General features: G+C 35.3%; 1 protein-coding gene across 1 annotated transcript; it reads left to right on the forward strand.

Annotated features, from left to right (window-relative positions):
* Window positions 1-1,237: 1,237 nt before the first annotated feature.
* Window positions 1,238-14,455, forward strand: LOC120419761 (uncharacterized). The gene is made up of 4 exons (XM_039582588.1): window positions 1,238-1,748; window positions 5,995-6,230; window positions 6,428-6,901; window positions 13,839-14,455. The coding sequence occupies exons 1-4, from the start codon at window positions 1,646-1,648 to the stop codon at window positions 14,175-14,177; spliced, it is 1,152 nt and encodes a 383-aa protein (XP_039438522.1). The 5' UTR covers window positions 1,238-1,645; the 3' UTR covers window positions 14,178-14,455.
* Window positions 14,456-14,866: the final 411 nt, after the last annotated feature.

A 14,866-nucleotide genomic window follows, 5' to 3' on the forward strand; every position in this document is an offset into this window, starting at 1 on the left:
ATTAATAGAATTTTTTAACTTATTAGAGTGTTATTTTTTAGATAATTGAAAATTAAACATTTTTTTATTTATTTGTACATTTTAGTCTCGATTATCCGAAGGCCTCGGAAAACTTTCACTTCGGACAATCGAATTTTTGTTCACTTGTTTTTTTTTTTCGCTGTTTAACTTTTGCTTGCCGAGTCACGTAGCCCAGTGGTAACGCTTCCGCCTCGTAAGCGGTAGATCGGGGTTCAAATCCCGGCTCGGACCAACACAACTGGTGATCTTTTCCCTACTGGATTCGATTGCTTAGTAAAGGGAAGGTAGTGTATCGTCACAAACTGGACCTTATCAAGACACCTTAGGAAGACAACCTATGGAATGTTAACATTAATAAACTGTCACTGAATCCGCTTTGTGAATGCCGACCTCGATACTCTTCACGGGTTTTCCCCTCAGGAACAGGGAAAGATTTACTTTAATTTTTAATTGTCGATCTTAATTATGACCCCTAAACTACGCTAAATTCATTTAAAAATTATAAACTCAAGATGGCGACCAATATGGCAGTGAAGAAAAATTTATTATTTAATAGGCAAACATTCATTCATATTTGAAATGGGGTCACACAACTCGAATTGGGTATTTAAAACAACAAAAGGACAAAAAAAAACGAAAAATTATAATCTTTGGATAATCGAGTCTAGACTGTAGTTTAAAACTAAAACAATGTTTTTTTTTATTTTGAAATAAAATATAGAAACATTATAAGAATTTCTAATTAACAATCATTCGCCTACCAACATGGAAGCACGTTCGTCGCCTATCCCGCCATAGCCTCCCATTGAAGTCTCTCCACCAAAATAGGTCTACGCCAAGCCCACCCTCCACGTGATTCCATCGCTACCTACGTCAAAATTTACCCATCAAGCGCTGACTTTCACTCTGCACGGTGTCACCGCCAAAGTTCTCACCGTATCAACCTTCGATGCTTTCTAGTCTAAACTAATGATTCCATTCCGCGTGCATCATCCACCCCAGAATCCGTTGACGGCAGCAGCTTTGCAAAATTCTGTTTCGTAATTCACCTTCTTAAATATAAATCGACAAAAAAGCTTCAAATTAAATAAATCCACCGCCGATTCTCCCTTATCAGCAGAGGCACACTTGTTCCAAAACAAACCGACGAGCACTCCCTGAACATCCAACGCGATCGTGGCCCATCTTCCCCGGGACTTGAAGAGCCGAGATTCTCCTCGGCCCGTCAGTTGTACCGCGGCCGTTCAGCAAGAAGCAAGTCCAAGTGCAGGCACTTGAGGCGCATCAAATCATCAAACCGTACCCACCCTCCCATTATCATCATAAAAACACCATGAAAGTCAGTGGCGCTGGCTGCCAACGGCGTTGCATTTCGATAAACGGCCAAATTAGTGCTTGCTAGCCGGTCAGTTCAGTAGTGTTAAGGGGGGAGAGAATCGCGAAAGTTCCAGTTGGTTGAACGAGCTCGAGCCGGCATGTTCTGGCAGCGGTGAAATTGCGTTCTACGAAGAGTCTGATTTTTGTTTTTTTTTTTCGGGGGAGAAAGTGTGATCTTAAGATCAAGCGGCGCAAATCCTTGCTGAAAGCAGTGCATAGAAGAACTTGGCTGATTAAAAGCTAAAACATGTCATCGATCATGGATAAGGGTAAACTGCCCACGAAAATGTTCCTGCGGAGTAATTCGTTCCAGAAGTTGTGTTCGTTGGCGCATCCGATGCGGCTCAGAGGTATGTTTGATGGGGATGTGATCATGGAGGGTGCAGCTACAGCAGCAATTGCATTGATTAGGGAGCAACAGTTATATAAATGTGGATATCAAGCACGCATATCGAAGGCACGTTCTGGAAGAAACGTAATAATGCATGACGTACTGGGAAGGATGCCGTGAAAGGGAGTGAATTTGTGTCATTTGCTCGGTGGAAATTTTTATTTCCTTTGTTTTTTTTTTTTATTTTTCTTTATTACTCAGCAACTTTTTTTCTTATTTGATACCTTTTTAAAAATATCATTTACAGAGTTTTTATTAAACGTCTCATAAACATATGAAATATAATTGCTTGCCTTTTCAAAAAAAGAAACCTCTTGATTTTTTTAATCCTTTTTTATTATGAATGAGAAAATGGTTTCGGAAAATCAGTGCTTTCCAAAAGATTTTTTTTTTTCAATTTAATCTAATTTTTGATAAGGTTCACAAGGCAAGGCCGTCCATCCTACGGTGACTTGGGAACATTATTAGAGTATGTAGTTACCTAAAACTACACAAAACGACTCAAAGTAATTTCATTTATTCTTACAAAAAACTGAATAATTAATTGTTAAATTCAGTTTTTTTTCTATAAATCAACCAAAACCATTTAAATTAGCCCTTATGGCCTGGTGAACAAGCAGTCTATACTGCTCAATCTTAAAGTAACAATTACTGACGCGAGCAAAATAGACTGTTGCAAACCCACATCTGTATTCAAAACTTGCTGAGTAATAAAGAAACAACTTTTCTATAAGTTAAAAAAAGAAAAAAAAAAGAATTTTCTTCAAAAAACTAATGATTGGAAAAAACTGGACTGATGTAAAATGCTGCGCAATGCATGTTATAAAACAAATTTTTAAATTTTTATATTTCTTCTATTTTTTCTCGGCTTTAGTCATAGTCGAGAAACATAAACGTCAAAAAATATTTGCAACGTCCCAAATGAAATATAATTTGATTTGGTCCTGATCCTTTATTTATAATTAGTTTTGGATTTAGAAAGCGTATAAAGTTTAGAAGTTATTAAACTGTTATGATTGAAATTTAGATAAATAAATAAAATAACAGAAGAAAATAAAAACTACTATGATAATTGTCCTACGATTTGAATTGAAAAATGGACGGCATTATCAGATTTTTTTTGACAATTTTATACATGAAACTATTGGCACTACGCCCCCCGGGGCATGGCCTTCCTCTAACGTGGGATTTCTGCTCCAGCGCCTCTGACGAGACAGGAGAAACCCGCACCGACGTTTTACTTCACCATCCGATAGAAGCTCAGTGGATAAGGCGGGAATCGAACCCGCGTCTCATAGCATCATCGGGATCGGCAGCCGAAGCCGCTACCCCTGCACCACGAGACCCATACATAGAAAATGATAAAAATGGTTTCTAAGAATTAAGTATGAAGTATTATTGCAACAGAATTCATGATTATTTTAATATTTATAGACATTTTGAATAAGATTTCTGTTTGATTAATACTACAAAATTGGTTACGGTAGCAACAAAAAATTTAAATGTATGCCATTTACGAACTTTCAATAACTTTCCTCCTCCTGTCAAAACATTTGTTTGCGATTGTTTTTTTGTCGTAGTCTAATACATCCTTCAGTTTAACAAAAATTAAATTATGACTAGTCTTATCGTTTCTATAATATTTGTTTGAAGTTATGACAACTAGTTCAAAAGTTATGTATAAAAATGTTTTCACATATATCCGGATCTTATTTATAATCCGGATCCATCATCGTTGGTTAGGAAATCGAGAGACCTTTCCAACGAGTCCACAACATTGAAGATCTGGCAACCCTGTCTCGAGTTATGACCACTTAAGTGATATTTATGTACTTATTTTTTTTGATCTAAAAAAATAGCTGAAATATGTGTCCAAACCACTCATATTACCCATTATTGGTAAAAAGAGAGGAAGGCATCAACCACATAGGTGGATTAAGTTAGTTTTTTGAATAGGGATGGTACAAATTTTAATTTCAAGTTTTTGTCATTTGGAGAAAAAATCAATTTCAAAATTCAAGCCTGATTTTTTTTTTAATTTTGATTCAAATCGTATCACAAAACTCAGTATCCAGTCATGGAATGATAATATTATTTTCCCTGAACTGCGTGCTCTCAAAAATAAAAAAAAAAATGCGTGAAATTTAAAATTGCATAAATAAGCGTATTCTGAATAATTTGCAACCGATATATATTTTTTTTCATTGCATATGTAGATTATTTAGTTGTAGAACTTTGAAAACTTTAACTGGAAATTTGTTTAATTAGCTGTAAACAAAATAATATTTAAGGTTTTTTTAAGATATTCAACGAAATAGTTAAAATACGGTTGTATTTTCTTTTTTTAACTTGAAAACATTTGTTTGCATGATTTATTTAATCTTCCTTTGAACAACTTTAAACGAATAGCACATGTTTAGCCGAAAGCCTCAGTCAGTTTGAAAATGCTTATCAGCCAGTCACTGATTACTAGCACATGGTGTTATTTAACTTGCACGTGATTCTCATCATCTATTAAGCGCGTATGACTAAATATTTTAGAAACTGAAATAATGTTTCGTTTCTAAGGTGCCAATTTAATTTTTGATTACGAATTGATTGTTTTATTTTAATATGCTTTAACGTGAAGACTTCTCTATTGCCTTGATTTTTCGTTCAAAAATATAAATTTGGCGCCCCTATCAATATTTTGACAAAATTCCTTCCACAAGTTGTTTAGAATAGTGCCCTACACATGCTGATTCCTTTTGGTAACGATTATCCCATTCTTTCAAAGTTATGGAAATCTTCATGAATCAATGAATGTCAACAAGGATGTCAATGATTGCTTCACAAAATTATATAAATTTTGAAACACAATTGCTTTAGATCAAAAATTCAATTCAATTCAATTCACTCCACTCAACGGTACCCACCGCAAAACCGGCAAAAATAGCCCTCCTGAAGTTGAAGGGTTTCTCCGGGATAGGGCATCGATTTTCCTTTTTCACCTACTTGTTGCACAATACTTGGAAGAATCGGTCATGTAATATCCACCCACCCCTCTTATTTCCCTCCCACCAAGAACCTCAAGAAAAGGGCGATTATGTTCGCGACGCGTCTTATGTGCAACAAAACCACCCACCCACTTTTTCCTACCTTCCCCCTCCTGTGTAAAGGAATGCGGCTCGAATCAGTGAATGGAAATTGCTGGAAGAGAGAGAAAAAAAAATAGGGAATGCACTTTTGAGCCGCAGGGAAAATATTTAAGCGTTTTACCCGAGTGCAAATACTTGAGGTGAACGCAAACGACCGGTAAACTTGGCGAGACGTTATCATTGATGTTTCCTGACACAGGTGCACTTATTACACGACACGGAGAGAAAAAAAAAGTTTCGAAAATTGGGAACAAGCGTTTATGGAATTGGTACTTGGTTAGGTTTTTTAAACACGTGGTTTCCATTTTCATGAACGTTTGTTCACGATTTCGGAAAATCATTTTTCTCCGTGTAGGGGGGAGAAGTTGTTCACTAGGTTCACAGAGAGTTATCTTGGCAGATCAGTGACTTGGATGTGGGTCAGACAAAGATAGCTCTATTGACCAAGAACTTGTGTAAATAAATTTTGTTCTTGTTTTGAGGCAGAACGTTAGTATTACATTAATACTCAATCAAGTTATCAACTTCTGTTGGAATCTTTTATCATTTTGTTATTGTTAAACATATTTTTTATGCAAGAAATTTGGTATAATGACCACATTTACGGATAATTTGGTACTTTAGATAATTATAACTCATCTGCGTTTTAAATCAAGAAAATATGCCTCGAATACGATAACGGAAATTAAATTTATTAAAATTTGCTAGTCATCGTTTTCTGCTTTAAAACGGAATGGTCTTTGTTCGCCAGCTTAACTACGTCATAAATCATTGTAAATATATAAATTCAAAAGTAGCGATAACGATTCTGCCCAGCTGAAAATACATTGCATCTCTCGTAATTCCCACCACGTCCTACCATGTGCCAGAGTCACGTCTTCAAACACGCGCCTCGTCCAGTGTGGAAAATTTGCAAACTTGGCAACCTTTAAAATCAATGATCCCCGAGCCGGGATGGATTACAACCGTGTCTCCGTCCATCAACTCAAAACCAAACAAATAATTTGCACGATGTTATACTTTATAATAGTTTGTTTACACCACTATTTCCCCCTCTCACCTCACCAGGATTCAAATCGAACCGGGAAGCCCTGAAGTCGGTGTTTGAATCGCTCATCGTCACGACACGTGGCGTCATCCAGTCGGTCACGTACAGAATCCTGTGCTTTCTGTTTCTGACGCCGTTCACCAAGCTGCTGCTGAGCCGGCCACTGCAGGGCCTCGTCGACGCCGTCGTCTCCTCCAGCTACAAGGATGGCAAGGACGGCCAAGACGGTTCCACCAACAGACTCAACACTGTCAGGGTATGTGCTCCTCGCTGTGTAGTCGACACTGGGTCTGCCGGTTAAGAACTTGAGAGAGGGTTGTTGACCTACTGTGGATTGACTCAAACACTTTCGCTCCGCATGGTTGCCCACTGTCGGGCACGCAACCCTTCCCCCGTCAACCAATAAACCCTTCCAGCAATAATAACCGGCATTACGTTTGTTTTCTATTGCAGTTAATCCTTAAGCTGACACTGTCTATGATTGTCTCGACCGATAAGAGCCCCGATGTGCGTTGCGATAACGAGCTCAAGCTGTCTGAAGATGTCAACGACGACGAAGTCACCCCCAATCAGGACGCAACCCTCCAACCAGAATGCCCCCGGACAACAACCCACTCAGTCACGGCCGTCCAAACCGAGCCCGAGCCCGATCCAGAGTTCTTCGACTGCCGAGAACCCACCGAGTCCACCGAGCCTACTCAGACCAAAACCTGCCGATTCCTCGAAAGCTCCAGCATCCAGCAAATTCCTCAGCGGCGGCCACCGCCCTCCCGCCTGGTTGCGGCCACCTTCTATGGCTGCGTCCTGTGCTGCGTCGCGCAGCTATCAGCGCTGGTCTACATGCTGAGTGGCGACGCCGTGCGGTTTCCTCCCGGGCTGATATTTCTTATTTTGGCGCTCGCCTATATCGGATTCGTTATGACGAGGGTAAGTCAAAACATTGGCCTCTTTTCAAGTTTTGCTGGCGCTGATAGCAGGAGGAGGGATGATGCTGCTGCCATTTGTTTTTCACTGCCATGTGGGTATTTTTTTTTGTTTCGTTCCTCTTGGAAACAGTATTTATTTGCAGACGTGGGTCCAATGTGCAAACTGTGAAGGGGAATGTTAAAAATAAACCTTGAAAATATTTGCAGCTGCTAAAACTAAATTGAAATGCTTTAAAAAGGCTGGCTTACTTTTTACGGAACCCGTCATAAGCCAACAAAGCTTACTAAACAAAGTCAATCACCTTTGCACTTTTTTTTACAACATATTACATAACATATCATTAAAGCACTTCTTTTTGTAATTGCCAGCGATTTTCAAAAGTTATGAAGAAATGAAAATATTATTTAAACTGTAAATAGTAAAATGGGCAAAGCTCTTCAAAATAAATCACTTTTTAATTATATTAGGCAGATTGTTTAATATTATTTTAATACAATAGAATTTAATAAATTGAATAATAGTAGTTTATGCAACAAGTTGCAAAAAGAGGATTTTTTCAGGATGAGTTGTACATTTATCCAACGAGGTTCACCGAGTTGGATAAATACGAAGAGTGCTGAAAAAATCAAGTTATGAAACGAGTTCCATACAACATTTTTTGCAATTCCAAAAAACACACACTGAGTGAAATTTTATGTCAAATTTTCATGTATTTTGTCAATAAATCGTTTAAATAAAAAAAATGTTGAAAAGTGTTACTTTTCGAAACAAGTGCTGAAAAGTTCAACTTTTCAGCACCCATTTGAATGCTGAAAAGTAGAACTTTTCAGCATTTATTTCGAAAAGTGTTGCTATTCGATTCTGTTATTTTTGGTACAGAAAAGTAGGCTATTTCGTCGTTCAAGAATGAAAAGAAAAGTAAATAGTTTCAAGACGGAATTGCAAAAATACATATTTTTAAAACAAATCAAATGTAAAATTGTTCAAAAAACCAGTTTGTTACAACCATTTTTGATCGTTTGTTTATAAAATCAAAATGTTGTTATAAAACTGATTATTCTATTGAAAAGTTGAATTAAATAGAATCAAATTAAACCATTGAATGAGTTTCAATGTGATCATTTTGCAAATAATATCAAACCTTTTACATGAAAAATTCTTGTCTAAAAACGCTTTTAAGTTATGTCGTAAGTGAAAAAAAATTGCTTTATGTTTTTGTCTAAATTTCTCATTCAGTTTTTTTTCATTCAAATGAAAAAATACTATTAAGGTAAGAACAAGATTGTCCGTCAAGCCTGAACGCAAACGCAAAATTTTGCGCCTGTCATCATAGCCTGCCAGTCATCGAACATTGAACAAAGCAACCCCTGCTGATTGTTCGACTGACAGTTGATGAAAAAATCGAACTGGCACGACGTTCTGCGTTCACCACTGCGTCGAACGGACAATCTTGGTCTTAGCTTTACTGAGCATTTTTTGGTACATTTTTTTATTTTATTTTTTTTATTTTGCTTGACATTTGGATTTCAATTTGGTGACTTCGCCAAAGTTATAGGACTGCAAATGTGCAATCATGCCTTTTTTTCAAATGTTTGCCTCGATTTTTATTGTTGATATATCGTTTCCGAAAGATTATAAAAATTCATTTATGTTTTCATTTTTTGACACTGAAAATCGGATCTTTTATTGCTGTGATATTGGCATTTCAAACCAGAGTGCCAAACACGACGATTTTAAAAAAAAGTGTAAAATAAATTTTGGCCGTGCTCAAAATTTGTTTTTTTTTAATCCTGTACTAATATATCAAAAACTAGATTTTTGCGCAAATTGATTTTTTTGTTCAAAGGTAAACAAAATAACTTTAATTATACCGTTACCATTGCCGAAATCATCAAGTTAAGACCAAATTTGAAGTTTAGTTGTGGGAGAGATTCTATCTTGGCACTCTATTGTTCATAGTGCGTCCATCTCGGGAATTCCCGGGACAAAAATCCCGGGATTTTTCCACATCCCGGGAATTTTCATAATTTGACTCGGGAATTTCCGAAATTGAAAAAAATCAAATTTTGGTCTGGAAATTCAGATTTGGTTGTAGAAATAGATAAACAGTTGATTACATAGTAATCAATCCGAATTTTAAAGCATTTAAATTTGTATTCGGCATATTTCAGCATTAATTTGGCTTATCAGGGAAAATGGTTTAAATTTTAGTTCACAGATCCACAAATTGCCTGGTGCTTTGAATATTTTCTATTTAATTATATGTTTTTTAAAAAACTGGGTATCATATTTATATTTAGGATTTTAAATTTAAAAAAAATAATTGTAATTGTTTTTCATCAAACACTGCAATCAAAACAGTTAGTACAACGATTTCCAAATTTATTGCTCTGAAATCTCCTGTACCTTTTCAGCCTGTAGTCCTGATTTTCCTCAGTTGGCGCAAGTAACTTAATGATAATTAGTAAAATATGTTTTATATAAAATAAGATATTCAAAACTTATCTGGTATCATTTTATTTCAAGAGATTTTTTTTAAACATGAAAGAAAATAGCTTATATGACCTTAACCTTATAAAAGTCTGGTTTTGTTGTCACTTCTCGCTTTTTTAGACATTTTTGATGAATTTTTTCAAGCTTTTCAAGTTATGGCATTAAAAAAAATATATAAAAGAAATATATTTATAACATACTTCATTAATTTGAATCAAATTGAAAATAAAATTTGAAGTTTTTCTCAAATCCTGAAAAAATAATTTTTAATTAAGTTATTTAAAAACTATAATTTAAGGCTTGAAAAAAATATAAAATACTGTTAAAAATAGATTTTTAGACTGCTTCAAAAACTTCTCGGGATCCCGGGAATTCCCGGGATTTCAAAAATATTTTTCAAACCCGGGACAACTGGACGCCCTAATTGTTCATACAGAGATGTATTTTTTTTCTATAGAGCGTAGACAATTATCAACTGGCCACGTTGTCTACGTATCAACCGTTTGTAACATGTTTTAAAAAGGAAAAATATATCAATACGAGTTGTATTGAACGATAAATACAACGATTGCCGAAAAAGTCCAGTTTGCATCGTAAAATGTCAATTCAATTAAATTCGGTTTGATTAGTTAATAATCATGTTACTATTAGTTCATTTGCTGTACATAACTGAGTTTTGGAGTTCCTTTCAGCTGTGTGTTAAATCTCAACGTAAAATGTCTTAAAGTCAAAACAAACAATTTTGATTTAAAACAAAACATTCGAAAGTGCATTGGAGAGTTTTTTTATATTAAAATTAAATTTTTCATGAAAACCATAAAAATGACGTGAACTTGACGAATGAAGGGAACTGTTGATTGGCTCCCACTAATCATTTTTTGATTTATTGTTCAATTTCAGTTGAACTGACAAAAACCTTTAATAAAATTTGTAGCAGCCTAAAACAAACATGAGCACACTAAAAAACATACAAAAGCTAATATTTTGCAGAAAAAACTAGTACCTCCATTCCTAGATCTACCATTGATTACTTACACAAAAATAATGTATGATTCTACACATTCTAGTTTTTGTTTTAATTAAGTTTAAAAACTAAAACTTTCACCTCATATTTGAATAATAAGTGTTTTGCATTTTGTACGGATCATCATGCATACTATTTGCGTAAAATACAAACAGCGTCACATTATTCATCACCAGCAATGACCTTTTTCCGCCAGATCGGACTCCTCTGCTGTGACTCTACATTTACGCAAAACCGACTGCAATCGAAACCATATCGCGTTCCTTCAATACGTTGTAACGAGCAACGCTGCACTTTTCCGCCACGCCACGTAATTAATTTTATTAACAAAGAACCATTTAAAGGCGCATAAATCGCTCGCAAAACGGGACATTTCGCAAAAGTTTTACAATTCACCTGGCAAGAGCTTCTCTTTCCCGCTGGCACGTGGTTGCCTCCCCGACACGTGCAAAACGGGACCCGACCCGACCGGCAAATAGAAAAGTTTTCCGCCTGCTTGAAGAGGTGAATTAATGTCCTTCCGTTGGTTTGTTTGCTGCTGCAAAACTGGAAATAGTATCAGTCGTTTTGCAAATTGGAGTTCGCACGTGGGGCTTGCTTTGAGTTTGATTCTTCTTATTTTTGTTTTTTTTTTTCAATATGTTTTTCTATGTTTAGTTAAACATTTCTGGTGTGTTTTTTAAAGGGCAAATAAACAAAATGCTTTTTTTTTCTTTTTTAAGGAACTGCCTTGAATCAGGGGTATTCATAATCACTCAAAATCACTTACTAGATCTGCTGTTTCTACAAAAATAAATCTTTTTTTTGCCCTGACTATCCCTATTTCTGAATATTTGTTTTTTGTTTCATAAAACAATTACTAGCCTTAGTTCAGTAGTGCACTGTTCCGTAGTCTATAGCAAGTCATATAAAACAGAGATCCTTTTATTTAAAAAAAATCTACTATCATGCTCAATAAGCTACTTGAAATAAAAATTGCTAATCAAATAAAAAATATTACAATATTCTACACTATACACGATCAATCCATTAGCGATTGTTTTTTTTTTAATTTTTGGTATTTATATTCTACACTATACAATAAATTTTCTACAAGATCAGCCGATATCATTTTGGGACCTTCCCTATGGCCAAAGATTTTTGTTTTCTATCTGGAATTTATCCTCAAATGGCTCTTAAGTATTTTCCTTTTGCTTACATAATTTTGCACTTTAAAATATTTTATGAAAACGTTCTAGAAACTTTTTAAACATTAACAAATACATATTTTTTTAAATTGTCCCTTCTTTTTGAGGCTCAAAAGTTGCAGTTTTTGATCCACTTAAACAAAAAAAATATGGTCTTTAGCAATTTAACCATCCAAGAAAAATATTTTTTTAAAGCAGTTTTTTTTAAATAGTTCTGCTATTTTTTCGAATCGCCCTACTCATAATAAAATGTTATAGCATTCTTTCAAACATTAAGAACTATTAAGAATATTGGTATTGTACGATCAGTTCCTAGCTGGACTCGGTCGTTGGAAACGACCGTCGGCTCAACGACCGACGAAATAGGCGGCGGGCCAGATGCGGGCATAAAAATGTCAAAATCTCTCCCCCCTCACTTCGTCTCACCATCAAGCTGGCGGCATGATGGCGGCATCGAGCCAGAATTAGGGGTGATCATGTGATTAAAAATGAAAGTTTTTTCAACAAAAATAATATTTTTCCTACTGAATGAAAAAATTGCGAGCATGTTCAAACAATTATTCCTGTGGTCTGGAAGTGATAAAAACCCAAAATTTTAATCCATAATTTGTCTATAAATTGAACTTTTTCACTCGAGTTGGGAACCCCTAGGTCTATCCACGACCGTTTCCAATGACCGTGAGAAGATGCCAGAAAATCCAGCTACCAGCTAAATCCTCAATAATACAAAAAAAAATCAGCTTTTTGAAAATTAATTTTGGCCGTTGCAAATAAATCAGTGGGCAAAACATATATTTTCAAAAAACTTCAAAATTTTAAGGGAAATAGAAGTCTAACCAACTGAAAACAATTAGAAATGCATTTTCATTCGTTTAAAATCATATTTCATATATTATGTCTGGGATCGATCAAAATTATTTTCAAATAGTTATTTCGGCGAAAAAAAAATCTCTTCAAAAAAGATAAAAAATGATAAAAAAGATTTTAAATTTAATTCTTCAGACAATTTTGTGAATTTTTTTAAATTTTTATTTATTTTTTATATTAAAAACATTTTCTATAAAAATGAAATTGATGATTCAAACAAAATGTTTGAGTTTTATAGTTTTTTTTAACAAAACAAGGTTATTAAAAAATATCTTACTTTTTTGCAATTTTTTTTGTTTTTGTGGGTTTCAAAGCATTATGCAAAAATGTGTAGTTCATGTGAATGTTTGAATCCATTCTATAACTAAGAGATGTTTGAAAATATTGATAGCGATTTATTTATCATTTCTGTTTTATCAGTTCTTGCAAAACCTTTACTATTAAATTTTAGTGTGATTTATTGATTAAATTGAATGATTTTAAATTATGATTAATTTATGAAGGATTTTTAAAAAAACTTTAAAAAATCAAATTAAGGTAACTTTTTTAATTTTTTTATTATGTTTAAACTTTGAAATCATCTAATAAGTAAAATTTTAGTGGTTGCTGTCTGCTGAAATAAATTATTAATACCGCCATACTGGAAAACATCTTGGATTTCTTATTTCCGGATCACTTTATAACATTTGGATTACTCAAAATAAGATATAAATTGATATTTTACAGGAATTCAATAATCGGAAGTGAATTTTTTTTTTGCGTACTTCGTATATTCGAGTCTGGGTCGACTGAGAGTATTTTTAAAAGACTTTTTGATCATGATGATTTCTTTGGATTTAACATTCTTCAATTCTAATGCTGGATTAAAATTTATTACTATATTTCATTATTTTAATAATACAAGTCTTCGCCCCTAACCCCATATAAACATTTTCCAAAAAACAATATTTCTGAAAATTAAGACTTTCAATGAAAAAAAAAATAAATAAAATAAATAAATAAAAACCATGAAATCTTGAACCACAGTTTCTAAAAAGACACAGAACTTTCTCTGACATCCAATAACTGTAATCATTCATTTAAAATGATGCGAATCCTTATGTTTGAAATTTAAAATTTAGGTATTTTAGTTTTTTTGATTTCTTCAACTTTTCAACCCCACCGTCCACACCTCAACTCACATGTGTTTTCCCAAGTCGCGCCGCCGCGGAAAATAGTGCCACTGCAAAGGAACAACGCCACCGTTTCGTCGTCGTCGTCCTAATTAATAGCCCTTTGACATGCATATTCGGACTTTAATTAAGCATGACACATATTTGTTCGATTCTAATTTTTGCCTTTTTCCACCTTTTTTCCATTTCCGCAGATATTTACCAGCTCCCAAAGCGGTGGTGCCGACCGTAGAAAAATGGCCGCCGCGAAGAAAAAGGCCGAAGCCGGGGGCACGTCCAAGGCCCTGGTGCCGGTTCCCGAGGGGGCCATTAGAAAGCAGCAACAGCAGCACCACCCGAAAGGACTGCATCCAATTCTGGCCGCCGTTAGCAAGCGGATTGTGGCCACTTTACTGCAATATCAGCAGCCCCAGAAGGGTAGCATTCTGCAAGTGTCGCCAGCACCGACTCCGAGGATGAGCCGATCCGCGACCAGGACGAGGATGTTACTCTGCGCCGACGATAGAACCATCAGCAAAGTGAAAATACTCTAGAAATAACTTTCAATAACGGTGGATGTCCTGTTTCAACCCCTTCTCCCTCCTCAAACCCCTTTTTTGGAAGGACAAGTGAACAAGACGAGGTTATTTTCTTTTTTTTGTGGTGCAATTTATGGAAGGACTGCGGGACGTGTCTAATGACCAAGTAGAATTGTACCTTTGCTATTAACCTTATCTTTATATGTACGAACTGGTGTTTAACTTAAGAATATCTTTGAGTGATAAAACAAATGATACATTCTCCATGCATGATATTAAACGATTCAACAAAATTTTGAACTTGTTTCATTTCTACCCATTTTTTCCCATAAACTTTTGACAAACATGACAAACATTACATTGGCAATCTAGCACGAAACCGAAATGCAATGTCGAGCGCTCGAAAACGGACGACACTTTTTAAATCGCGCCGTCAAAACACGTCGACATGAACAAACAACCAACAACCACGGGAGAACAAAAAGTGTCACATTGAAAATGGAGCATCATAAATCGATTCACCACGCTCTCGCGGAGGAGGGTGGGGGAGTGCAATAAAACAATATTAAAACTACAAAATCTCGCCTCCCTCCCCCCATCGCCACAGGAAACATGTGAACGGCGGCGTGTTGCATACCTTGCAGGCGTAGCGTGTAAATCGATTGGAATGGCATCTTTTTTTTCTATTATTTACATTTCACAGC

The sequence above is a fragment of the Culex pipiens genome, chromosome 3 (assembly GCF_016801865.2).
Source record: "Culex pipiens pallens isolate TS chromosome 3, TS_CPP_V2, whole genome shotgun sequence".
Classification (NCBI taxonomy): Eukaryota; Metazoa; Arthropoda; class Insecta; order Diptera; family Culicidae; genus Culex; species Culex pipiens.

Excerpts from the sequence above, each read along its gene's own strand:
- LOC120419761 (XM_039582588.1), top strand. The coding sequence starts at position 1,646 with ATGTCATCGATCATGGATAAGGGTAAACTGCCCACGAAAATGTTCCTG. Across the intron at positions 6,231-6,427 it reads ACAGACTCAACACTGTCAGG|TTAATCCTTAAGCTGACACT; the intron begins GTATGTGCTCCT and ends TTTCTATTGCAG. Across the intron at positions 6,902-13,838 it reads TCGGATTCGTTATGACGAGG|ATATTTACCAGCTCCCAAAG; the intron begins GTAAGTCAAAAC and ends CCATTTCCGCAG.